The sequence below is a fragment of the Fusarium tjaetaba genome (genome assembly GCF_013396195.1).
Source record: "Fusarium tjaetaba strain NRRL 66243 chromosome Unknown NRRL66243_c0000124, whole genome shotgun sequence".
Lineage (NCBI taxonomy): Eukaryota > Fungi > Ascomycota > Sordariomycetes > Hypocreales > Nectriaceae > Fusarium > Fusarium tjaetaba.
The window spans coordinates 71,291-95,839 of record NW_023501320.1 but is presented as its reverse complement, the minus strand read 5'-3'; the positions used below and the strand labels follow the sequence as shown (position 1 = coordinate 95,839).

General features: G+C 48.9%; 10 protein-coding genes across 10 annotated transcripts; 6 read left to right on the top strand and 4 right to left on the bottom strand.

The window, feature by feature from the left end:
- Positions 1–594: 594 nt before the first annotated feature.
- On the top strand, positions 595–2,229 carry FTJAE_6413 (quinidine resistance 1; the record flags this gene model as incomplete). Its single annotated transcript, XM_037353023.1, has 1 exon — positions 595–2,229. One exon carries the CDS (start codon positions 595–597, stop codon positions 2,227–2,229), a length of 1,635 nt encoding a protein of 544 aa, XP_037206524.1.
- A 50-nt stretch (positions 2,230–2,279) lies between these two features.
- FTJAE_6412 (uncharacterized protein) lies at positions 2,280–2,946 on the bottom strand (the record flags this gene model as incomplete). Its single annotated transcript, XM_037353022.1, has 3 exons — positions 2,280–2,352; positions 2,404–2,759; positions 2,833–2,946. 3 exons carry the CDS (start codon positions 2,944–2,946, stop codon positions 2,280–2,282), a joined length of 543 nt encoding a protein of 180 aa, XP_037206523.1.
- A 705-nt stretch (positions 2,947–3,651) lies between these two features.
- Positions 3,652–6,231, top strand: FTJAE_6411 (ap-2 complex subunit beta; the record flags this gene model as incomplete). The annotated part of the gene is made up of 5 exons (XM_037353021.1): positions 3,652–3,696; positions 3,987–4,171; positions 4,220–4,295; positions 4,343–4,707; positions 4,761–6,231. The coding sequence occupies 5 exons, from the start codon at positions 3,652–3,654 to the stop codon at positions 6,229–6,231; spliced, it is 2,142 nt and encodes a 713-aa protein (XP_037206522.1).
- A 2,952-nt stretch (positions 6,232–9,183) lies between these two features.
- FTJAE_6410 (uncharacterized protein) lies at positions 9,184–10,027 on the top strand (the record flags this gene model as incomplete). The annotated part of the gene is made up of 2 exons (XM_037353020.1): positions 9,184–9,814; positions 9,870–10,027. The coding sequence occupies 2 exons, from the start codon at positions 9,184–9,186 to the stop codon at positions 10,025–10,027; spliced, it is 789 nt and encodes a 262-aa protein (XP_037206521.1).
- A 563-nt stretch (positions 10,028–10,590) lies between these two features.
- Positions 10,591–11,037, bottom strand: FTJAE_6409 (proteasome maturation factor; the record flags this gene model as incomplete). The annotated part of the gene is made up of 1 exon (XM_037353018.1): positions 10,591–11,037. One exon carries the CDS (start codon positions 11,035–11,037, stop codon positions 10,591–10,593), a length of 447 nt encoding a protein of 148 aa, XP_037206520.1.
- A 477-nt stretch (positions 11,038–11,514) lies between these two features.
- Positions 11,515–13,449, top strand: FTJAE_6408 (mitochondrial repair protein; the record flags this gene model as incomplete). Its single annotated transcript, XM_037353017.1, has 1 exon — positions 11,515–13,449. The coding sequence occupies one exon, from the start codon at positions 11,515–11,517 to the stop codon at positions 13,447–13,449; it is 1,935 nt and encodes a 644-aa protein (XP_037206519.1).
- Positions 13,450–13,912: 463 nt separating this feature from the next.
- FTJAE_6407 (uncharacterized protein) lies at positions 13,913–14,672 on the top strand (the record flags this gene model as incomplete). Its single annotated transcript, XM_037353016.1, has 5 exons — positions 13,913–14,006; positions 14,065–14,178; positions 14,234–14,413; positions 14,465–14,526; positions 14,580–14,672. The coding sequence occupies 5 exons, from the start codon at positions 13,913–13,915 to the stop codon at positions 14,670–14,672; spliced, it is 543 nt and encodes a 180-aa protein (XP_037206518.1).
- A 156-nt stretch (positions 14,673–14,828) lies between these two features.
- FTJAE_6406 (uncharacterized protein) lies at positions 14,829–17,073 on the bottom strand (the record flags this gene model as incomplete). The annotated part of the gene is made up of 6 exons (XM_037353015.1): positions 14,829–15,228; positions 15,286–15,655; positions 15,702–16,076; positions 16,131–16,316; positions 16,373–16,441; positions 16,494–17,073. 6 exons carry the CDS (start codon positions 17,071–17,073, stop codon positions 14,829–14,831), a joined length of 1,980 nt encoding a protein of 659 aa, XP_037206517.1.
- A 935-nt stretch (positions 17,074–18,008) lies between these two features.
- On the top strand, positions 18,009–20,027 carry FTJAE_6405 (uncharacterized protein; the record flags this gene model as incomplete). Its single annotated transcript, XM_037353014.1, has 2 exons — positions 18,009–18,401; positions 18,453–20,027. 2 exons carry the CDS (start codon positions 18,009–18,011, stop codon positions 20,025–20,027), a joined length of 1,968 nt encoding a protein of 655 aa, XP_037206516.1.
- Positions 20,028–20,293: 266 nt separating this feature from the next.
- FTJAE_6404 (DNA mismatch repair MLH1) lies at positions 20,294–22,651 on the bottom strand (the record flags this gene model as incomplete). Its single annotated transcript, XM_037353013.1, has 3 exons — positions 20,294–22,195; positions 22,248–22,427; positions 22,502–22,651. The coding sequence occupies 3 exons, from the start codon at positions 22,649–22,651 to the stop codon at positions 20,294–20,296; spliced, it is 2,232 nt and encodes a 743-aa protein (XP_037206515.1).
- Between the last annotated feature and the right edge of the window lie 1,898 nt (positions 22,652–24,549).

Here is a 24,549-nt window from a genome sequence, read left to right as displayed (position 1 = left end):
AAGCTCGAATGCCGAAGAAACCATGCTTCAGCTGTGATGCAACCTCTTTACCATTCTAGGCTATTTTACGGAGTACAATGATTTGCAATCAGTCAAAACTTACAGTGACCCTCTAATCCTCCACTCTTCGTGATCCTCTTATCAATGATCATCTCTCAACTTCCACACATTCAAGGTGCGCGATGGGCAGATCAGCTTGACTCGATTCAACCTCCGAAAGACTGGATGATACTCCATAACTATGAAGATATCAGTCCGTGTATGAAGGCCTTGGGTACCCTTTACGATCAAAGCTTTCTTGATTTAACGGCGAGGCCAACGAAATTGAGTATGAGACTCTCTTCGGGAGGTGGACCGGAGAGGAGCTCGGCATAAAGTGGGGACACGCCGGGCCGCCCGTGACGGTGAACCCAACTTTGACCGGTTTTTTACGGGAATAGAAGCCAAGAGTACCGGAAATAAAATTCTATCACCGATGGAGAATGTTCTCCGATCGCGGGCAAATTGTTAGGTAGTATTAAAAGACTTGTCTTCCAGTTCTCGGCGACTGTCTCATCATGTTTGTTGTATATTCTATCCTTCTGGTCAGCGAAGATGAAAGAGAGAAGCCAAAATCAGTCCTCTTCCAATACCGAAACCCCTCCGAGACATGACCACGACGATATCAGCATACAGAGCACCGAGTCGGAGACCCCTGAGGGCCTCGATAACCACAATACCGAGAAACTTGGCAGACCGCCACATAATGTATCAGCAACTCAAGCTGACGAGACGATAATGGGTGACCCCGAGAGCATGACCAGAGTGTCAAGCGGTCCAGCATACAGCGTTTTCTCAAAGAACACAAAAAGATGGATTCTAGCTTTGGTCACTGCAGCCAGCTTCGTCTCACCTATGACGGCCAACATATATTTCCCCGCTATTCCCCCTATAGCCCAAGATTTGAACATATCTGTGTCACTTGTCAACCTCACCTTGACGTCGTATATGATATTTCAGGGACTTTCCCCAACGATATTTGGCGACTTCGGTGACATGGCCGGGCGTCGACCTGCCTATATACTGGCCTTCCTGATTTATATATGTGCAAACATTGGTTTGGCCCTGCAACGTAACTTTGTTGCGCTACTGATCCTTCGTTGTGTTCAGAGTGCCGGCAGTAGCGGAACTCTCGCTCTTGGTTTTGCTGTGGTAGCTGATATTTCCTCAACAGCTGAAAGAGGAAAATACATGGGCATTGTTGGAGCCGGAATCAATGTTGGACCTGCTCTCGGACCAGTCCTGGGTGGTATTCTGAGCCAGTACCTTGGATGGCCAGCCATCTTCTGGTTTTGTGCCATCTTTTCTGGTGTCTGGATGGTCCCCTTTATCCTCTCTGCTCCCGAGACGTGCCGTAAAGTCGTTGGCAATGGCTCAATAGCACCACCGAAATGGAACAGGTCACTACTTGATCTCTACAGCAGCCGAGGAGATGTTACAAGCCAGAATACTCCGAAGCAGAAGTTGAAGTTTCCCAACCCATTGAAGACGCTTTACATCGTCTTTGAGAAAGAAATGGCCATTATTCTGTGTATTAATGCAGTCATTTATCTTGCGTTCATCTTAGTGGCGGCTACCCTATCAACACTCTTCAAAGAGACGTACGGCTATAACGATCTTCAGGTTGGTCTTTGCTATTTGCCTTATGGATTTGGCTGCGCGTTGGCCGTTGTCGGTCAAGGATACGTCTTGGACTGGAACTATCGACGAATTGCAAAAAAGATTGGCTTCACCATCAATCTTAAACGGGGAGATGATTTGGGCAAGTTCCCAATCGAGACTGCGCGAATCCAGCCGGTCTATCCGACGCTCCTCGCTGGTATCGCGACACTCATAGGGTATGGATGGGCTTTGCAAGTTGAAACTTCAGTTGCTGTCCCATTGTTCCTTGTCTTCCTTATCGGCATGTTTGTTCCAACCTCATTCAGTGTTCTCAATACCCTCATTGTTGATCTTAACCCACATGCTCCAGCTACTGCAACTGCGGCTAACAACCTTGTGCGATGTATGTTTGGAGCTGCAGCGACGGCCGCCATTGACCACATGATCGCAGGAATGGGTAGAGGGTGGTGTTTCACGTTTCTTGCTTTGCTAAACTTGGCCATGATCCCGGCTTTGAGACTTGTTGACAAGAAAGGCATGCAATGGAGGGCAGCTAAGGCAAAGCGAGAAGCAATGAATGCAGCATAGTTATGCAACTCCGATCAATTATCTAGTCATTTATCGTATCAATAGACAGGTTATAAAGCTGCCACAGCGAACTCAAGAGGCTCTCTTTGCGCCTCCCACATCAGCCAGTCGGATCGTGTTGTTCTAGACAGTGTCAGTAGTGTAAGAATGATGCATACGGAGATAAATCCTTACGGTAATAGACCCATGGCATTGATCTTCCAGATTCCGACACCAAGCGCAACCAGCTGGCATACCACATACACAAACTTGACCTGCAACAACTGGGAAGAAAGAGACTCTGACTGGAAGCGTTCGAAGGCCTGGTTCGTGTTCATCAAGCCCATCAAGGGGTTCTTGAATGCCATAAAGACCATCATGATACTGAAGATCTGGAGAGAGTTGCCCGACATGTACATCATGATGGCGGTCATGGGAAGACCTTTAACAGGAGCCAACGCGACTTCCCAGGCCTTCTTGAGCTTCAAGGTTTCCATCTCGGCGGTAGTCGGGGGCTTGCGGGGCTGAACCTTGACAGCATCCTTGCTCTTCTGCTTGCTGTGTTAGTCTTTGATTGTTATTCGATCGCGCGATAGAGAATTTGCGTGCCTTGGAGTTGGTGACGGTTGCTCCGGAGCTGAAGCCAGGAGGATCCTGAACACCAGATTGCTTGGACTTGGCAGTAGGAGGGCTCTCGAGTTGAGAGACCCAGATAGGGGAGGCAGATGGGCCAGCCATGGTATATCGCTCGTGCTATCGAAAGTCGTTGATAGAGATTGAAGGTATCGGATTGAAGTTGGCAGGCAAGGATGTTTAATAGTTGATGTTGGAAGCTCGTGGCGGCAACGTTGACGTGGATTGATTGGGTTAAGTTGATGACTGTAGCCCACCCCCATAGCGGGTGGCATATTCTACATGTGGCGTAGCTGTGGCAGCTGCAATTTCGGCTTAATTGCAACCCACTCACCCACTATCTTATCAGCACCTATTTGGCTTACATTACTCGAGTCTAGTGATCCCCTTTCCCAACTCCGACGCCGCCGATTCGAGACGTGAATGTTCAAAATACGATCACATACAAGTCGCAAACGAAATCCGAGGAAACCAGCGATTCATCTTCTTCCTCGAGTCCGAAGAAGCCTCGTAACGATAATCCACGATCGAGAAGCGACATCACATCGCCTTACAACCGTTTGGCATCTGGCGCACATGTGACCATCCCCTCCCATCTGCCATCCACCATCCACCCTCTACGACTTTCTTTGCGCTGGGCAACGCATCCCCGCCCAATTAGGTTGTGAATATCGAAAAGACGGCTGAAAATACTTGGAAGAACTCAAAGTGAGGGGCTGTCAGGCATAGGGCGACTATTCCACATTCAACGTTACCGAAACCCAGTCCTTGTCGCCATATAGTCTTTATTTGGGATACAAGTACAACACCATGTCGAGCTCCGCCGGTGGAGGGGACTCCAAATTGTTTGCTCGAGTAAGCCTTCCCGTCCTTCTATCATGTCTCAGCCTCGTAGGACCTGAGGTCTTATAAGTCCTTGAGCCTCCACTTCACTGAAACTCGACTTTGTGTCTCCTTTATCCCCTCCTGCTTTTGCGCAGACCTTGTTGCGCGAAGGCCTTCGTTGCATCAGATCATATTTCCTGTTCAATGTCACTATCGATACATGGTGTCGCAGCGCTGCGAACCATGTGATGGCCGCCATGTTTCTCGCATATATGCCCCCAAAATCATTTTATGATGGCCCGAGACTAAATAATATGCAGGGCAAAGTTGCCGAGCTACGCCTCGAGCTTAACAGTGGAGGGAAAAAAGACAAGGCCTATACAGGCAAGAAGATTGCTCTCAAGAAGATTGTCGCAAATATGACAATGAGTAATAATGACATGGTTGCCCTATTCCCCGACATCATTGGATGTATGGGTATCCAGAGTTTGGAAATTAAGAAGATGTGAGCATTTCGATATCCGGAACTCGATCAGAAGCTTATGTCAAATAGGTGTTTCTTGTTTCTGGTCAATTATGCAAGGATAAGACCTGAGATTGCCGTCAAGGCAATCCCTGTACTGGAACATGTCAGTTTGCCGAAAACCACTCTAGGAGCAGTACTGACAAAGTATAGGATATGGAAGACCACAATCCTTTGGTACGGGCCCTGGCTCTCCGAACAATGTCCTACATTCATGTCAGAGAGTTTGTTGAGGCTACTGTCCCAATAGTCAAGCATATGCTGAAGGACAATGACCCATATGTGCGAAAGACGGCTGCTTTCTGCGTCGCCAAACTTTACGACCATGACCGACATATGGTAGAGAACTCGGACCTCATTGATCGTTTGAACTCATTGCTACGGGATGACAACCCCACAGTTGTTGCAAGCGCTCTGGCTGGACTCATGGATATCTGGGAACGCAGTGACGCCATCAAACTTACCATTGACTATAGCAATGCCTCCAAGATGGTGGCCATTCTCCCTGATTGCTCCGAGTAAGACCAATCACAGTACATTTGTGTAATTGTCGCTAATCTTGTGTCAACAGATGGGGTCAGACATATATCCTAGAGGCTCTCATGTCCTATGTGCCACAAGAATCCGGAGAAGCGATACTCCTAGCGGAACGAATATCACCACGACTGTCGCATTCTAATTCGTCGGTCGTGTTGACCTGCATTCGGGTGATTCTGTATCTGATGAATTACATCGCCGATCAGAAGCAAATCTCGGCTCTCTGCAGGAAGCTCTCACCACCCCTGGTCACACTTCTCGCCAAGGGTCCTGAGGTTCAGTACCTCGCTCTGCGAAATGCTTTGTTGATTCTCCAGCGACGGCCGGAAGTGCTCCGAAATGATATCCGTGTCTTTTTCTGCAAGTACAACGATCCCATTTATGTCAAGGTTACAAAGCTGGAACTTATCTTCATGCTTGCCAACGAGGACAACATCGATGAGGTTTTGACGGAATTGCGAGAATACGCCACTGAAATTGATGTCCACTTCGTCCGTAAGGCAGTACGTGCTATCGGTAAGTTGGCAATTAAGATTGAGCCAGCTGCACGACGATGCATCAACTTGCTCCTCGAGCTTGTAGCAACCAAGATCACATATATTGTGCAAGAAGCCACGGTGGTTATCCGAAACATCTTCCGAAAGTACCCCAACCAATATGAATCCATCATCAGCACTCTTTGCGAGCATCTGGATTCTCTGGATGAACCGGAGGCCAAGGCAGCCATGGTTTGGGTCATTGGCCAATACGCAGATCGGATTGAGAACAGCGACGCCTTGCTAGAGGACTTCCTGTACTCGTTCGCAGAGGAGCCTGTCGAAGTGCAGCTGGCCTTACTCACAGCTACAGTAAAACTGTTCATCCAGCGACCTACCAAGGGTCAAGAATTGGTCCCCAAGGTTTTGAAGTGGGCAACTGAAGAGACGGATAATCCTGATCTTCGAGACCGAGCGTATATGTACTGGCGCTTGTTGTCTACAGATATGAATGCGGCGAAGCAGATCGTGATGGGAGAGAAACCAGCGATTACTGCTGAGTCAGAAAGACTGGATGCGACGACGCTAGAGGAGATGTGTCTGAACGTGGGAACTCTAGCAACAGTTTATTTGAAGCCGGTGCAGACTGTGTTTAGATCTGCTCGACCTCGTAAACTCCAGGACTCCCCCGCATTGCAGAAGCAAAACCTTCTTGTTGCTGCAGACAGCCAAAAGAGCATAAGCATGTTTGGCAACGCCGGAGCGGCAACAGATATTGATCCAAGAAGCCGAAACCCGACATCAGGCAATGGTCAAGGGGACCTCGCGCAAGCCGTCAACGACGCAGATGCCTACTTTTCAAGTATCGGAACGCAGCAGCAGATGCAACCGATGCATGATCAAGGGGATGATGTCTTTGGAGGAGGTAATGGCCACTCGACGGGATACGTGGTGAGCGCACATGCACCTCAAGCAGTTCTTCAACCAGCTCAGGGTGCTGGCAGCAATGGTGATTTGTTAGTGCTATAAGTGAGTGATACCTTTGTATACTAGCGATGGGAGGCATAGTCAGAAGCCAAGCCGTTTAAGCATGTCCGTATTAGGCAGGAATTTGTGATGGAACTTTGTGGGAGTACAGTCTGGCGGTGCGTCCAGCTCCATGATACGCCCAAGGGTTGCTTCATACTCGTATGAAGTTATTACATATTTTCATATTTACAACTGATGATAAAAGTTGAATTTTTCTCTACTTATGATACTCTAGGCATACTTTGTCACATTCATTCGAAGAATCTTAGCTCTTAGCACTGAGGCTATCTACAAATTTCTTCGTTACCCCATCTTTCTCACATTCTCGATTTGAAGGGAGGAATCTGCGGGTGACTGCTCCGGGGAACGGCGTAGACTCGATTCGGCTTGGCCCGATAACCTTATTCCAAATGCCAATTGGGGCAAAGCACATTAGCAGAGCCTACCATTGTATCCCATAACCTCCCCCGAGAGGTCACATCTGACCAGGGGGTTTTGAGGCGAAGTCTGGAGTACGCTAGATTGAGACTTGGCTTGCTGGTCTGGCCTGGTCTGGTCTATAAAGACAGTGGGGAGCGACATGTCGTTGATGAGTTGTAAGGACCTTCTGAATGTATGCAAGTGGGCGATTGCATGGTCTTGTGCGGGACATATCCGATGTATCGGTGTGTGAGCGGCCGTACTAGACCGTTGGAGAGGGTGTTCCTTGTGCCTTTTTCTCGTGCCTTTTTCTCGGTGGAACTTTGGGGATTCAGGAACAAGCTCCGAGGCGTACTGTACCAGTGATGAGATCTTGAGGGGTGCATGCCAGTTGAGGACCCTTAGATGTGCTGAACATGCAACTATTGGCTACAGCTTATGTTGGATTGGTTGGTAGGTAGAATACGATACGTTTCGTGTAAGTGGCTCGCTGATTCATGAAAACAGCCTAATAGTGTAAGCAGAAGAGCCAAACGAGTGATCCATCTAAGAGCCGCTGAAATACTATCGTAAATAATTCATCCGGTAGAGATTGGACGAAAGTTGTTCGTCATGTTTGTCCTACTAGGTAGTCATGAGTACTGGAAGTTTCCCATATTCAATAGCTTTCTCTTATTAGTCGAGATACAGTAAGTGTACCAAACAGAGGGCTTGCGCCGCTGGGTCATCTTTTCTGTTTGGTCTCCATAGGCTAAGTCGCCTGGAAGCGGCACAGCCGGCTTCCGTAGCCGCCACCTTTTCTACCTGACCTTCCAGTGGCTTTTACCTTATCACCCGCTGAGAATAAACTCCGTGTACTCCGTACAGCACGACATCTTGTTCAGATTGTCAACTGTATGTAAAAAGAAGAGAAAAAACATGAAATTCTTTAATGAATAGGCTCTTCATCTCTATAAGGGAGATAAATTAGACTATCAGGTTTTCTTACCTAGAAGCGTCATGTTCTGAGTGAATTCATTTGCTGAGGTACCTAGCGTTTTACTGACTTTGTTACTGCTTATGTACCTGCCCGACTCAGGTTGTAAGGTGGTAGCACCAGAGCAGGCAGGTACCTTCCCTTACATTTTACCAGTAAACCTAACCGAACGGAACTGAAGGCAACTGCCTCACCTCACCTCCCTACCTAAGGTAGGTACCTCACTAAGTTAGTCGTCCGTAGGTTGCGTCTGGTAGATTTGTTTGGCGAGTCACTTCCGTTGACTTTGTTTATCACGAGTCTTGCCATTCATTGTCTTGTTCACAAACAAAACGAGATCAAACACATAATGATTTCCTTCCATCCGATTCATTCTTATAACTGAATAACTAATACCTCCGACTGACACGAATTCATTCGCTGAACTTTTCTCAGTGAGCGCCAACATCTGCCTGCCAAGTACTAAGTTTACGGATCACGGATACAGCACTGTATTTGGTGTCGTCACCTCGGTCTGGGCTGGAACTTACCTTGTTTGGCTATCTTGGCTCTCTTACAGAGTACTGTATAGTAGGCTACTTTCTCGCATTCAGGATTTATCGTCTATCCCGTAACCGACTTTGCCGGCATTCTCAACGGCCTCGTTATCTCTGCCATCAATTGTGTGCCTCGAATCCGGCTTGGTCGAACTGATCGACAACAGCTGTAAACAAAGCAGCGCGGCTCCTTTCACTGCCGAGTCTCCCTGCCTGTCTCGGTCTGCAGCTCTGCCTGTTTCTCGTCATTGTCACTTTATCGTTTGCGACAATTGCAAGGGAGTCGTCTACCTACCTAGCTCAAGCCAAGCGCCCCCCCTCGTTCCCCGTACCCTGTCAGGCAAAGCGTCCAGCGACAGCGACACCACCAAGGACAAGAGAAGTCCACTCTGTTGCACCGTCCCTCACTCCACACAGGCTCCACGCTCCAGCCGCTGGCCGCCAGGGCTCCTTGGCTGCTTTGTTTTGCTTCGCTTGTTGATTCACTGTCTCCCCATCAGCTTGCCTCGGAGTACATACAGCGCTACACCACAAAGCGATTCACTGATACTACGTACTGCAGAACCGCGTTCCTCAACTCTGCCCTGCCTGGTTGTCGCGTTGCATTTGCATCTGCTTTATGTCTGAGCGTTTTATCTGAGTGGACGAGACTCCGGGCCATTCACTGCCCCACCCCCGGTCTTGCGGCCCCCGGCCTGGGCGATCCATCCTTAGCCATCTTCCCAGCGAACTTGACGTCTTTCACTTTTGCTCCCGAGACCTGGCCACGCTACGGATACCGACTACATTCATCCACATCTCCATTTCCATTTCCATCCACTTTCGCATTCCTCATTTTCATACCCATCTTTGATCCGACATCTTCAAATAGTCGCACAAATCGCATCAGATCGTATCAAATCGCACTGCTAGCGAACAAACCACTCGTTTACGCCGCTCTTCCTCTCGCGTTCTTCCATTTCTTGCGTGGTGTGACCTCAGATCACATCCTTACCGCGCCGCCATCACCCTTCACCCAGTATGTCGGCTCCAGCGGACTCCACCATGAGTGGTGGTAAGGCTGCGCCTGTTGAAACTTCACGGCTCGAACAGCCTAACGATGCGGTAGCCATGGAAAACATTGCCCAATCCTCCGAGCAGGCGCCCGCCGATCACGCCTCCGAACCCGCCGATAAGACCGTTTTAACTGAACCAGCACCGTCTACTGCTGCGCCAGCTACATCCGAGAACGCCGATAACTCAGCAGCCACTACTACAGCCTCATCGAAGGGAAAAGAGAAGGATACAGCTGCTCCTCCTCCACCGCCTACTAAGCAAGACTCGAATCTGGGAATCGGACCTGCTGTAGACGACATCAGAGAAATTTCAGGGGGCTCTTCCGACGGACCCGTTTGCAACATTACCCTTCTCCTTACTTCAGGAAGCCGACATCCGTACAAGATTGATGCCAAGTACTTGAGTCGGAGGAGCGTGGATATCCCAGACCAGACGGAGAGTGGCCTTCCGGATCCCTTCAGTATCAGCGTTTATACCCTCAAAGAATTGATATTGCGCGAATGGCGAAGTGATTGGGAGGCAAAACCAGCAAGTCCCAGCAGCATAAGACTCATTCATTTCGGAAAGCTCCTCGATGATAAGGAGCCATTGAAAAGTAAGGCTCGCCGTCAACCTGAGACAAGGAGCATCATTTGCTAACCACCCCATAGAATACCAACTTTCAACCGAGAGCCCCAATGTTGTACATATGAGTATTCGGCCACAAGATCTTGATGAGGAAGAACCCAAGGCGGGAAATAAGAACCTTTCATCGAGCGGTGGTGATGGCCAACGTTCACGGGACAGCAATTGCTGTATCATTTTATAAGTGAAGGCCGCTTTTTTTTACTACAGGCAACTTCCAGATTGCCTGTGCTCAACGCCTGCTCTCACGAAAAGGGCGAGGTCCAAAGACTCTCATGTACTCACTCAACGTTTTGAGTCGGCGGGGTCTTTTCAGCCACCGTAGTCTTCACGTTAGTTGATGAGCATTCGGGTGACACTCATTCATTCCTTAAAGCTTTTCCTTGGTTTATTGTATTTATCAGCAGAAGCGTATGACGATTCTGCTGTGTGGGAGACGGGGACACTGGAGTCTACATTGGCGTATCATTGCGTATTCTGAGTTATGGGTTTGGTTGTGTTTTGGTTGTGTAATCCTCTTCATCTTCGGCATATTTGTCGACGCGTTATCAATCACAGCGCATTCATAGCAGTATAGAAAGCATTTATGTTGCGATTGCATGGTCTCATCCATCTTCTCAGCAGAAGAACAGACGTTGGTTATCTTGGTCGTTAAGTTTCTTGAGCCTGTCTAAAGTGTTATTGTAATTATGGTATACAAGGAGATGGCTATGCCATCGTTTCCTTTGAGACAGCCAGCCGGCTTGTTTACTGGATCTTGAGCTTCTTTTCCATCTCATCGTGGAATCCAGCAACGGCTCTTGTCTCGTCGCCAGTGAAGACGTCCTCCCAGGTGATCGTAGCATCACGGCCCCTAAGAATATCCTCGTGGACGCTGGGGAGGCCATTGCCGAGGGCCATGGGCCGCCACTCGCCGTTCTGGACAATCTTGAGCTCCATGCCACGTCGAATAGGCTCAGCCATGCCATAGGTGCGTCGAAGCGTCTCCATCTTGAGAGCCTCCTGAGTAGCCTCCCAGTTCTTCAGGCGGGCTTCGAGGGGATGAGCAGAGGCGGGGGTGGACTTGGAGTCGAAGGGGGATGCGCCGACACCGTGGCGGAGAGTATCGTGGATGCCTGGGGCGGAGGGGGCGGAGGATGTGTGCGAGATGTGAGTGTAGGTCTGGGCGTTGGAGTTGCCGGGGACGATACGCATTGCTTGAGACTTTGGAGAGAAGGGTTAGCTCTTGGGATATAGAGGATGGATGGGTGCTGAAGCTTACCATTTTGAGGGATGTGGTTGTTGCTTGCAAGAAATGTAAGTCGTTAGATTCAGAACTTTGGTGAGTTTAAGGCCGATTTCGCAGGGGAGATGATGCGACGTTGATGGGTTGTAGATTTGATTGATAGATGGAGGCTCAACGTGCGGTTGATGATGAAAGCTCCAGCGTAAGTTAAGGCAGCCTTGCGCTGGCGTTGCCGCACTTTGAGGGTACGTACCTTTCCCGGCTCCGGGGAGCAAGCTGCAGGTCCGGCAGAAGGTACGTATCTCTGACCCCAGCTTCTTCCCAATAAGAGAGACCCACGCAAACATCGTCACTTACTTAAAGATTCCGACTTCGCTTTGAGACAAGATTCTCTCTTTTACATTGATAATGAATTTTTATCTATTCAGAGACACTCTCATATAACCATGAGGCCAATTCCGACTCGTCCTCCGATCATTCGGATTGCCAATGGCACATTCTATCGCCATCATCCAAATTCAGCATCATCACGTCCAAACCCACCTCTCTTTAATGACTTGAGCTTCGAGTTGGCTTCTACATCAAACTCACCTCGAAATTGGTGCATTGTAGGCCCATCTCTGTCTGGCAAGACAACGTTTCTTCAGGCTTTGAGGGGTAGATTTCTCTGCGAACCGCCTATTGCGAGATCATATCCCTACCTTTCCACTGAGGAAGTACCCAAGCGGTTACGAACACCGCAAAAGGCAATTGAGTACGTGGGTTTCGATGCTGAGCAGACTGGAGGAGGGCTCGGTGGTGGTGTTGCAACGAGTGCATATCTCTCCGCGCGATATGAGTCGCGGCGGGAGATTACGGATTTCTCACTAAGGGATTTCCTCATGGGCAACACAGAGCTTAATCCCCTGCAGACGGAAGCCAGCCAGGATGAGGCTACTATCTCGCCGGATCTTCTTTCTCGAGTCGTCAAGGACCTGAAGCTTGAGCCCCTGCTAGATCTTCCTGTCTCGTTTCTTAGTAACGGACAAGGTCGAAGGGCACGTATCGCTCGTGCGCTTCTCACCAAGCCTGAAGTTCTCTTACTTGATGAGCCTTTCATGGGGTTAGACCCGCCTACAGTCTCGGGTTTAAGCCCATTACTACACTCGCTGGCTGAGAAAGCAAGCCCGCGTCTTGTTCTTAGTGCACGACCACAGGATCCTGTCCCTGACTGGATCACTCACCTAGTGTATCTAAGAACAGACTGCCAAGTGGGATCCATGGGGCCTAAGGAGGAAGTTCTTGACGGCCTTAAGAAGTACGTCCGTGGAGTCCGAAAGGGTGGAATTGCAGAAGATGAGAAGCTACCGCTACATTCACTTGTTGATATCGGTCGTGTACTGCCATCAAATGCTTCTACGGAAGCCTCCGGTAACCTAGGGGAAGCATCATCCAAGGAGCTTGAGCCGATAAATCCCAAAGCAGAGCCCCTTGTTGAGATGGATGGCTGCAAAGTTCAGTATCGTGGGAAAATTGCACTTGGTAACTGGAGCCAACAAACCACTAACGGTTCTAAAGACGGTTTGATATGGACAGTTCGCCGTGGTGAGCGTTGGGGAGTTTTTGGTCCCAACGGTTCAGGGAAAACAACCATAGTGTCTTTGCTCTGCTCGGATCATCCTCAGTCTTACTCCCTTCCCGTCAAGCTATTCGGGCGATCTCGTCTTCCTGAACCTGGTAAAGGCCAGCGGCCACTTACATTCTGGGACATCCAGTCCAGAATTGGACACTCGAGTCCTGAAGTTCATCAACACATGCCTCGGAACTTGACGGTGCGCCAGGTGATTGAGAATGCTTGGTCAGAAACATTTCGAGCGAGACCGAAGCTAGACAGCGAAACCAAAGAGAAGGTCGAGGCGGCTCTTCGCTGGTTTGCCCCTGAACTCCATCCAAGCTATTCTTCAGTGTCGCACGAGAATCTCTCATGGGCGGATGATTACATGTTTGGTGGTCTGTCTTTCAGCGCACAGCGTGTCGCGCTCTTCGTTAGATCCATGATCAAGAGCCCAGATATTGTAGTTCTTGATGAAGCTTTTAGTGGCATGGATGATGCAGTACGAGACAAGTGCACGCTGTTCCTTGAACAGGGTGAGGCCAAAACATACCGAGGCGAAGAGATCATCGAGAGTGACGCCTCGAAGTCTGGTCAGGTCAAGATCCCAGGTCTTTCTGACCAGCAAGCACTAATCTGCATAGCCCATGTGAAGGAGGAGGTGCCAGACTGTGTAAGAGAGTGGCTGTGTCTTCCTGAGGCCAATACGGGACGGGCAGCAAGATTTGGAAGACTTGATGGGCCGTTGAGAACTGACGAGAAGAGATGGCATGAGGTATGGGGTTTCTAAAGGAAGACTATGATTTACGTGATATATGCTACATTCATGCGTTATAACGCATGTTCTAAGTTAGACATGAGGCAAGTTGGATTTTCCGATATAGCTAAAAATAGATAAACCAGTGATAGCAAGGATACTTCAACAGAATCTATCTATCATAGAATCTAGATGAAATCAAATATCGATGGCATTCCAAACAAGTGAAGAACTTCAAACGTCACGCCATTAGTGCTAATATGATAGAATTTTGGATTCCGCTATAGGGTAAGTTGGGCCATGAAAGTGAAGCCCGGTAATCGGTACGAAATTGAGTACCCGGCCGAGCCCCGAAACCACCAACCACATCAACCTTCGTCTACTAACACCCAACCTCACATGCTCACATTCGTCTCGTGGGCTTTAGATACATCAATCAGCGTCAGTCTGACTGATTCTATTATCGAATTGTTACTTTGCTCATCATATCGTTGAAATGGCTTCTCATGATGCGAATATCGATGATGAAGACCTCACTATCCATGCCTGCTGCGCGCCTATTACCAACCTAGCTCGACCCATTGAGTTCAGTGAGCTTGAGTATGTGAAAGTTGTACAAGAGAAATTTATGAATGGAGTAGCTTACAGGCTGTGTCTTTAGCGAGGAGGAGAATAGGCCTTTCTTTCACTGGCCAATCTTTGGACCATTGATAGTAGAGAACGAGAGCAGCGATGCGCGAGATCACTGCGCCAATGAGAGAAGTACATATCCTCTTCCGCTGTCTCTTTCATATCATAGTCTTATACTTGTACATAGCGTTCCTCTCATACCTTCGGTTATCGATATATATGGCCATCGTCTCGGTAGCCATTACACTTTCGTTCCACTTAAAGAACGAAGCCACACCGTTGGAGTTGAGAATGGCAAAGCCTCTCGGGACGATATTCTGGGGACTTTCGGTCTTGACTCTGCTTGCTGGAATGGGTAACTATATAAGTGAGTGTTACTACAGCCGTAGCACATGCGCCAAACTAACGCTCTGTGTAGCAACCGTCAACAAGTACAGCAAACGGGCGGCTATTGTACAGATTGGCTGGAAGACTCATGCGGTGAGTTGGTCAATGTGTGACAAACGTGGTGATTATGTACTGACATCACACAGGTTTTCAGTCTCACAGCAGTCTCAATCATAGGAACCTGTCTCATCCTGCTCGTCATTGCCAAGGTTCGACAACAATCATCGTCTAATTCTTGACATATGTACCCAAAAAAGCCCTTGAAATTGCATCAATACATGTTCGTTACTCAATAGCGCCTGAGCTTCCAGTACCAACCATGCAAAACCCCATACAATAGATAGTGAAAATGAAAAGCCGTCCATATCTTGGCTTCGGCTGTGACTAGCAATTCCTTATGCTGTTTCCTTGACGTCTTTGGCTTCAGTCGCTGTATCTGCACTGGAAATGCCCTTGTTTTTACAAAAGAGATCACTGGCGTCTTTGTTGCGCCTCGGCTGCCCAAACTCGTCCTCATCGTTTATGGCTCTCGGTGGACACCCGCCAACCTCTTGACGGAATTGTTTTGTAAGCTCTATTGAGGTCGTTTCAAGCTCTGCGAGTGATGTTGATTTGCCATTCCATGAAATGAGTGGCAAGTCACCTAATGCCAGTAGGTCACCTTCACGAGGTAATGTTGTTAGCATATCGACTGGGGATGCTGGGTCAAACTTTGACGTTGCACTGTCTGCCTCTCCGGTCTTATCGTTTTCATCGCCTTCGCCCAAGTACTCCTCTGGAGTGTTGGGAAGGTCACTGTGTGCCCCCAAGATAGTGCTCGCCGTTTCCGGCCTCGGGTACAGAGTCACATACCCCCGAAGCTGTGATAGCTGAAGTACATACTCTAACCAGGCCGGATGTTTCTTGCTTGTGCTCTTCTTGGCTAAGAAGGCTGGCGTCTCTGTTCCTGTTTGTTGCTTTTCTAAAATGCGTGACACATAGCCATGCAGCTCAACCCACTTGTCTCCCATGAATAGAACAGCATCGCTAGTTGGGGCCTGCCAAAAGAAGGGACTTGAACCGCTCTTTTCGTCCGCGTCCTCAGCTGGCGGGACTGATAGAGGTGTTGTATCATCAAGAAGAGTGCTGGGAGAGTGAAAACTGATGCCCATGATGTTCTCATTCCAGTCCTGAAGAATGGAAGAGTGTGAGTATAGGCTGTGAAGAAGGGTGTATTTCACATCTGGCTATGTCAGTGTTGCCTGGTCCAAGCATAGAAGATCACGTACAATTGAAAAATTGAGGTGAGACCTCAGTGTGAGCTGCCAAGACAAGCACATGGTTGTGCGAGGGCTTGCTTGGCCAGAACGATTCTAGAAATCGGACTGAGCTCTCCTCCTCATCCATTTTCCGTGATGATATTCGATGACGAAGAGAGAGCATCTGCGATTGAGGGAGCTGACCAGAAGCCTTGGAAGGCCAATGGAAACCAGACAAGAAGTTCTCCAATGGCTTTTCCACAACCGGAGGCATCTCGACTGTAAGCTGGGGAACCGAGAGGGCACTCTTATCGGCCTTGCGCAGCGAGGTGAGGAGTCTTTGTAGATTGGCTGTACCAACGGGAGGTGCCTGGACTAATATGTCGAAATGCACCTTGTTCCAGGCTGATAACAGTCAGTGAGTATACAAGGTAATGAGAAGAAGGGAGAGCTACTCACCAGCCAATGCTGAGGCATCAAGCTTGGAAATCCACGCAAGACGAGTTTCTGGCTTTTCTGGTAGCTCTATAAGAGCAGACCTCGTCCCAGTGATCTGATCCCGTATGGCTTGGAGGAAGTAATCTTCTTCCTTCTGAGTAGAATCAACAATAATTGCTTGAGGATGCATGAAGTTTTCAATATAGACTTGACACCATTTTGTTAGACAAATGTGTAACAGGCTGGTACGAATTGGAGCTTACAGAATGCACGGATAGCAGCGAGTTTCAGCCTCAACTCGGAAGACGTGGAAGCATAGTCAGTGCGGGCATCTACACACACAATTAGAAAACAGGACCGACAGCATTGGACAGAAGCCCATACCGTGTACATATATCTTGCAGCTTTTGTCGCTCTTGTCGATGCCGTTTATCTCGAGGAGCTCCTTGATGGGGATCTCTTCCCTACTCATAAGCGCAAAATGAACGTGGTTCTTTTCTTGCGCCGACATCTGGCAAGCCATTGGCAGAAGAGTAGAGGCGCTGTTGATGCTGGAGGCAGCGAATAGAATGTTCTTGTTCCTCTCGTAAGCGCCGCCGGTCCCTTGAATGTTGCGCAACGTCTCTGCGAGCTCTGGGAATTTGAGGGGTCCCCTATGGTGGACCTTGTCCTGTCCTTGTTTGCGCCCCGGCGCAGACCTCTCTGATGCCGCATCGGTCGAGCTATCGGGGGACGATATGAAATTGTATATTATGAAGAAGACGATCGATATCAAGACTAGGTATGAAATAAGGCGACCGACGGAGCTACGGCGGGGAGCACGCGGCGTAGCCTGCCATTGAGGACCAGATCCCGAGTTATGATAGCGATGCCCTGGGAGGTGAAGGTCGTCGTCTTTCTTATTGGCCATCTCCTCATCCCCTGCCCAGAAGCGTGCTTTTGTTCTGCCGCGCGCAGGCGTCATATTGTTGTGGTATAGTTGTCGTCGATCGGAAACGTTTGGAGCTCAAGAGTCGATAGAGGACGGCGGGTAGATAGAGCTCATGAGGGCTAGCTTTATCGAAAGTTACCTGGCTAGAGACAGGTATTTATACGGCGGGTATAAACATGCAGAGGGGTCAATCTCAGTTGCGATATGTCGAGTGAGTGTAACAAAAGAAACGACGCTCGTTCTGAATGATTATGTGTGAATGAGGATTATTAAAGGATTGAAGATGATGGAGGATGACAGAGAGCACCTACCTTAGTTAAGGTCGGTAGCTGCTGACCCTTGTTTCCCCAGGACAAGACCTTAGAACAGCGTGGCTCGTGCTTGTCTCGTCACTGTTGCGGTTTGGTTGGTGCTCCATTTGTAGCTTTCAGCGAGCTTCAGGTCCTATTGGGCTAACTAGATCCAGTACCACAGCTATAAGTCCAGTTACTGCAAACAGTTTTAGGTTCCCTGTCTCTAGGCAACCAGAAGGTTTCATGATAGTACCTAATATCGATGCTTATTAATAACATCATTATGATCCTCATGAGACTGCTTCATATCAAAACCATCATGTCCAGAAACGAAGCAAACGAGGAGAGACAGGGATAGAAGAGCAGGTATTAAAGATCAAGCGTACCTATATAATATTCACAAGGCCAGCACGATATATATCTACTTACAATATTGCAATGAATAATAACTATCAGATCGATATACTTTAAGTAGTTAATTATTTACATGTGGCCTCTTGAGTCTAAAACAACCCTTGTCAGGCTTAACTCGGGACGTTTTTCATGGTGGGGCACGATCCAATTCCGCCGTCGCAAAATATTCATGTAAATTTTTAGCCGCCTCTCAACTCGCAGTGAAACTTACACAATAACTAGGTACCTATCTTTTATTCTCTGACAACTGATAATATTACAATGGGAAAATCTCGAAGAGCCCGTGGCCACGCGGCCCGTAAAGACCCTATCGCAAAGACCGTCAAGCCTCCCTCAGATCCTGAACTTGCTGCTCTTCGCGAGTCAAAGATTCTCCCAGTCATCAACGATCTCAAGAGCGCCGATCCCAAGTCTCGCTCTGCTGCTGCTTCAGCCATTTCAAACATTATCCAGGATGAGAAGTGCCGAAAGCTGCTTCTGCGTGAGCAGATTGTTCATACGATCACTACCCAGACTCTCACCGATGCTGCTCTTGAGAGCCGTGCTGCTGGTTGGGGTATTCTCAGAATCCTTGCGCAGGAGGAGGAGCCTGACTTCTGTGTTCATCTTTATCGAGTTGATATTCTCACTGCTATCGAGTTTGCCGCTAAATCGGTGAGTATATTTACTCTCCCAACACGGTTCATATCATACTAACACCTATAGATCACTGAGATGCTCCTCTCCAAGAACCTCGAATTTCAAAAACGGTCAAAGCCCGAACAGGCTACAATTCTCAGCATTGCTTCATCACTAATTTCTCTCCTTACTGCTCTCGCAGAAGCTCAAGACGATATCCTCGAGGCCATCTCCCGCAACACCACCATCACTCGCTTCCTCTTGCTACTCACTTCAGATGAGCTCGCCAGCAACCCCGATATTGTTTCACTAAGAAGTGATGCTCTGGCTTGTCTCATGATCCTCTGTGAAGATAACGAAGAGCTATCTGACAAGGTCGTCAACTCCAAGGAGTACCGCACTTATGGTACTTTGCTGTCCCTGCGTAAGACCGCTAACAGCGATGGCGTCCTTGCATGTGGTGTCCTCCACAACCTCTTTTCCTCTCTCGACGGCCAGGACATTGCTCTTGGAGCCGACAACTCACTTCTCATCCCCACCCTTTCACAGGCTCTCAAGACATTTGAGCCAGGCCAAATGACAGATGCTGTGGGCTGGGCCAACCCCGTTGAGTACCAGCAGCTCGCCCTCGAGATTTTAGCTTCTATTGGAACAACATTGAACACATCGGCCGAAGCCGAACCCCGGAAGGAGGAGAAGCCTGAGGTCAAGGATGATGAAGAGATGGGCGATGCAGACGAAGAGATCTCTGACGGTGAGGAGGAGGGAGGCGACGAAGATGACGACGAGATGGACGACGATGAGCTCGAAGCCGACATGGAGATGGTTACCGGCGCGGACAGAAACGAGGAAGACAGCAACATCGATGATCTTCCCATCCTCAAGACTCTCATTGATAACGCCCTTCCTGAGCTCATCCGCATAGCATCCCTTTCCCCCACCGATGACGCTTCCCTTCGCCTGCAAGGCCACGCCCTCTCCGCTCTCAACAATATTGCCTGGTCTGTCTCCCTCATCGACTTCTCTGACCTTCACAACGCACCTATTCAAAATGCTTGGGACCCTGTCGGGCGCGCTCTCTGGACCCAGGTCATCGCTCCTATTCTCGCAACTGATACTGCCGACATCGACCTAGCGACTCATGTCACCAGTCTTGCCTGGGGAGTTGCCCGCTCTCTACGAGGCAGACCCAACACACCTTTCGCTGATGAACACCGCCGCTTCATCGCTCTCTACCAGGCCACAAAGGGTTCACCTGTTGCCCAGAACTTAGAGGATCCCTTCCAGTCCCTCAGCGTCAAGTGTATCGGTGTCCTCGGCCAACTGGCTCTCGATCCCGCACCTATTGACCGAAACCGCGATATCGGTACTTTCCTGATTACTCTCCTTGCTGGCCTTCCCGAGACACCAACTGCCGACGCCGTGGAGGCCCTCAACCAGGTCTTTGACATCTATGCCGATGAAGGTTTTTCATACGACAAGGAGGTCTTCTGGAACAACAACTTCCTGAAGCACCTTGATGAGACAGTTCCCAAGGTGCGGACTATGATCAAGAGCATTGACAAGCGTGCCAACAGCGAGCTTCGCCTTCGCGCCGACGAGGCCGTGTTGAACTTGAATCGGTTCCTGACTTACAAACGAAAGAACAAGCCCCAGGCATAATTGGTTAAATAAAAGCACTTGATTTTTCTGGACATCTATAGAAATTTGATCCATTTCTGATTCACCTCCCATTTCTTTTGCTCTTGGTGCCTACTTTGCGTCCCATGTGAATCTTTGAACTATTATTGTACTGAATTTATCTTTGGTGCCTTTAAATTGGTCCCAGTACTTTGCACCATGGCCCCTGAAACTGTTGATCTCAAAATCTTAGTAGTCCCGAAATAACATGCCATTATATCCCATCGTCTAGAGCAATCCTGCCTCTCTTAACACCGTTCAAAAACCCGATAAAGACCTTTCAAATTTGCAACCTCCAGAACTCCATCTTCCATCAGCGACTTGGTCGCTACCAACCTCGCTTTAAATGCTGGAAAAAAGACATGCTCAATAGCGTGTCTGATATGTTGCCGCCTTGCCCGCAACTCTTCTGGGATATCCTCCTCACGAATACTGTCTGCGTCACCGGGCAAACTTGGCAATTGTTCTGGAACGTAAAAGGTGGCTAGTTCGCGTACGAAAGAGTCAAAGCAGGCCTTTTCCTCAGTCCAGTCAACACTAGGGCCAAGACGGAGGAGGAAGCGAGGGAGTTTAACGAGAGGTGGCGTGTACCCCTTCAACAGTAGTGGTAATGACACGAGTTCGCCAGCAGGTGATATTTCGAGAGAGAAGTACTCAAGAAGCATCTCGCGGCGCTCAATGAGCTGATCCGCTACCCGGTCTACCAAGGTTTCGACTTCGAAATCATCCTCAGGTGAGGTTATAGAGCTCTTCTCCATCTCTGCTGCCTTTCGAAGCAACTCGCGAAGGTCCAACGAGGGGTTGAATTTGATGGCACCAAAATTACCAAAATCTGTAAGGGCCAGTTGGTAAAAATACTCGTAGCAAGTTCGCCCGTAATCGATCAGGTACAGTCTGACGTCGCCTTGGATTGCTGCCAACCGTCTTCGCTCATCCACGATACCCACGAAAGTATGGTTAGAAAAAACCTCGGTTAGATCGTGGTGCGTATCTTCTCTAACTTCGTCTCTCAACTTTTTTATGCTGTTCAGTCGGCATTGCACCAGTTCGCGGTCAACTATCTCGTATTCCTGAGCTTCAGGGGCAGTAGTTGTTTCCGCTGTGCGGTCCATAGAGCCGGTCGACTCGCTTGGGCCAGCTCGGGCAAACATCGATGTAATCTTCCGCTCAGTTGTGTCCGTCCTCACTAGGTCATTCGAGTATCTTCGCTTCTTTGATGCTGGAGTTCTTCGACTCGGCGTGCCGTCGCTCTCTGTTTGTGGGGTGGAATCGATCACTTTTGCACCAGGAAGAAGTGTCTGTGTCATGAATGTCCGGCTCGTATCCACTGCAGCAAGTTTAGACTCGATATGCTCACATATAGATTGAATGATCTCGTCTTCGTTGAGAAAGTGGACCTCTCTCTTTGTTGGATGAACGTTGACATCCACCCGAGCAGGTTCGATTTCAAGACTAAGGTAGATGAATGGATGGCCGTTCTTGGGCAAGAAATTAGCATAGGTTTGCTCGATTGCCTTCTTTATGTGGGTTGATTCTACACATCGATGGTTGATGAAGAGCAGAAGTGTTGTCTTTTTGACGGAGTAATTTGCGTTGGTTGTGAAGCCTTCAGCTTTGAAACCCCACCGGTCTTCGGCGACTGAGAATTCCAAAAGCTCGTTAGCCACGGCACTACCGTGGATTTGACGAATGCGATCAATGACAGTAGCCTGAGCTTGTATCGATAGATTTGTCGAGGCTTCGCCCGCCTTCTTGCAAGTGAATCCAACGCCTTTGCAGTGCACAGCGTACCGACCAACCATATCGATAATCTTGTTGAACTCATCAGCCGGCGAACGAAAGGCTCTTCTTCGAGTCGGTATATTATAGAAAAGGTCTTCCACTGTGATTTGTGTGCCAGGACGACCTGCAACGCCTTTGGGCTCGGCCGACTGGCCAGGCTTTGCCGGCGCAAGCTTTCCATCAAGGTAGTGGGCTCTCCATGCCAAATCTGAATCTTTCGTCTTGGTGGTCACGGAGAGATGGGCGATATGGCTGATACTGGCAAGAGCCTCGCCCCTGAAGCCATATGTCGCAATGGCTGCCAGATCTTCAAAGCTGGTGATTTTAGATGTGGTGTGACGCTCACAAAGAATAGCCAGGTCTTCTTTCTGTTACAATGGTAAGCTTTTAAGATATACATATGGGTGATTGTTTTATTACCTGGATACCACAACCATTGTCCGTTATCTGTAACAGCTTGAGCCCTCCATCCTTGGCAAGGACATCCAGAGAGGTCGCACCAGCATCGACCGCATTCTCGATGAGCTCCTTGAGAGCGTGAACGGGAGCCACAATAATTTCACCAGCAGCAATTTTGTTCACCACGTTTGGGTCAAGTGCCTGCAGTCATGTTAGCGGGCGAGCCAGGCTATGCATAGTTAAGGCGTTGAAAAAGCAGCCTCAAGTTTGCTTACCCTGATTCTGCGAGGTGCATCACTTTTTGCGGGCAAATTTCCAATAGGCTGCCCATCGGCGTTTCTTTTCGTCCCACTTGGGGGAACATTTAGAATGTCATCGGGGGCTGTTTGGGCACCTCCCATATCAACATCCGCGTCTGTTGCCATTTCTAGCTATGGCAGCCGAGTTGTTGCGCCGGGGCACAAGAACCAGCCCGTGAGGTGGTACCAAGAATTCTTCTAGAGGTAATCAAATGCGAATAGGTCGGGCGACAGATGCTGGAGGTCATGCGCAGGTTGTTTGATATTTCCTCTTCTCTCAGTTCGTTTCCCGGGCGTGTCGTCTCATATCTACGTTTCCCGTGGCGCTTAGGATTAACCACACAAGATGTTAGCCTATCCCCGGGGAAACCCTGCTTTGAATCCGATACGTTGATTAAAGGAGAAAAGGGAGCGGTTCATGCGAGACAAGGACAGGCCGTCAATGACAGGTTGTTAGCAGGCCTCATTGATAGGCAATGCGCGGATGAGCTTGGCCACGTGACTGCATTACGACTCTAAGGTGCACCTTCCCCGTATCTTCTCAGATTGGAAATTCATCATCTCGACGGGACTTCAAGGCAGGCAGGATGCACTTCGAAAAGGACTTGCCGTGTTTGGCGCGTGTAACTTCCAATTATTTCTTGTTGGTCCTCACCACATTAAAAAATTACAAATGATGAACACGCCAACAAGGATCCAAACTCGCCTTGATTACGGCTTCAGCTGCATCGAACCAACTTGGGATGAAAGACGTATTGGGGGCGCCTCGGTCAGTGACTCAACTTTTTCAGCGCCCAGGAACTAAATATAAAAAAAAGGCAACAAGAAGAATAAAAAGATGATAAATGATAAATGAGCGTGAATTTTCGCTATCTCAACGCTGCGTCAGCTCTCGCCGCCGCGCGTAAGGCGGATCGCAAGCGATACAAATGCAGTCAGCAATGCAGCAAGGTTACACATATTTAGATACAGCTGAAGCAATCTTGGTTGGTTCTTGGGGAGGCCAACCATAAATTGAGTGAGTAAACTAGAGCAAGGGGTTCATGTGCCTGGACCGTTCTCTTGCATCATCTCTCGATTGTGCCACCAGCCTTACAAGGTCGGGTTGACTGTTGTAGATAGCGATTTGTGTAAGCAAGATTGGGCTCGTGATTCATTGAAATTCTCCTTGTGGTCCAAAGGCGCATTGCGCATATGCGCTCTTGGTAGCACAGCCTCTCTCTCATGACGAAGGTTGTTGATACTGTCAAACAGTCGTCGGTTCTTCTTTTCTTTTCTTTTTCATGACAAATCTAAACAAGGTTGTTTTTATGATATTTGACGTCGGCTTTGCTTTTCATGGCCGGCCCCTGTCTTGGACGCCTTGTCTTGGGACGAACTGGCTGTGTTCCATGAGTCTTCTTTCACTTTCAAGCTCCAATCACCAAGCAGCCGGGCACTCTCTTGAAATGCACTGCAAACGTAGCCACCTCAGGGAAGGGTTTGGTGGCTGCTGCTAACGATTTTCTTGACTGAAACATGCGTATCCATTTGTCGATTTGGCTGCATCTCTCGTCCGAATTGGGACATGGGTGTTAGGACTTATTTCAGGACTCTTGAGCGTGAAGATCCGAACGGCTGCCTGAAGGCGTAGGCATGGATGATGGATGATGATGATGCGGACCAACGCCCGTGGAAAGGGACAAGAGAGAAGAGAACTCATCGCAAGGTTGTGTTTGTTTGTCTCTTCTCTCACCTGATGCATAATTGTTTGCCACTGGTGTTTTGCGCCAAGTCGCAGTGCAATTCACATAATGCTTATGTCTAAGATTCAGCGTTGCAAATCTAGGCACGCACGCAATGCATCTGCCTACATTGTAAGTCCGTTGCTCCTCTATAACCCACGAAAAACAAGAGAAATGCCCTTCTGTGGCACCTCTCAGCCGTTGCATTGCCTCATTGTAAGCCTTGGAACAGGGTCTTGCAGTGGATGGTGTTGCTGAATAAGTCAAGGCACAACCAAGACAATTGGATGTGATGTACAC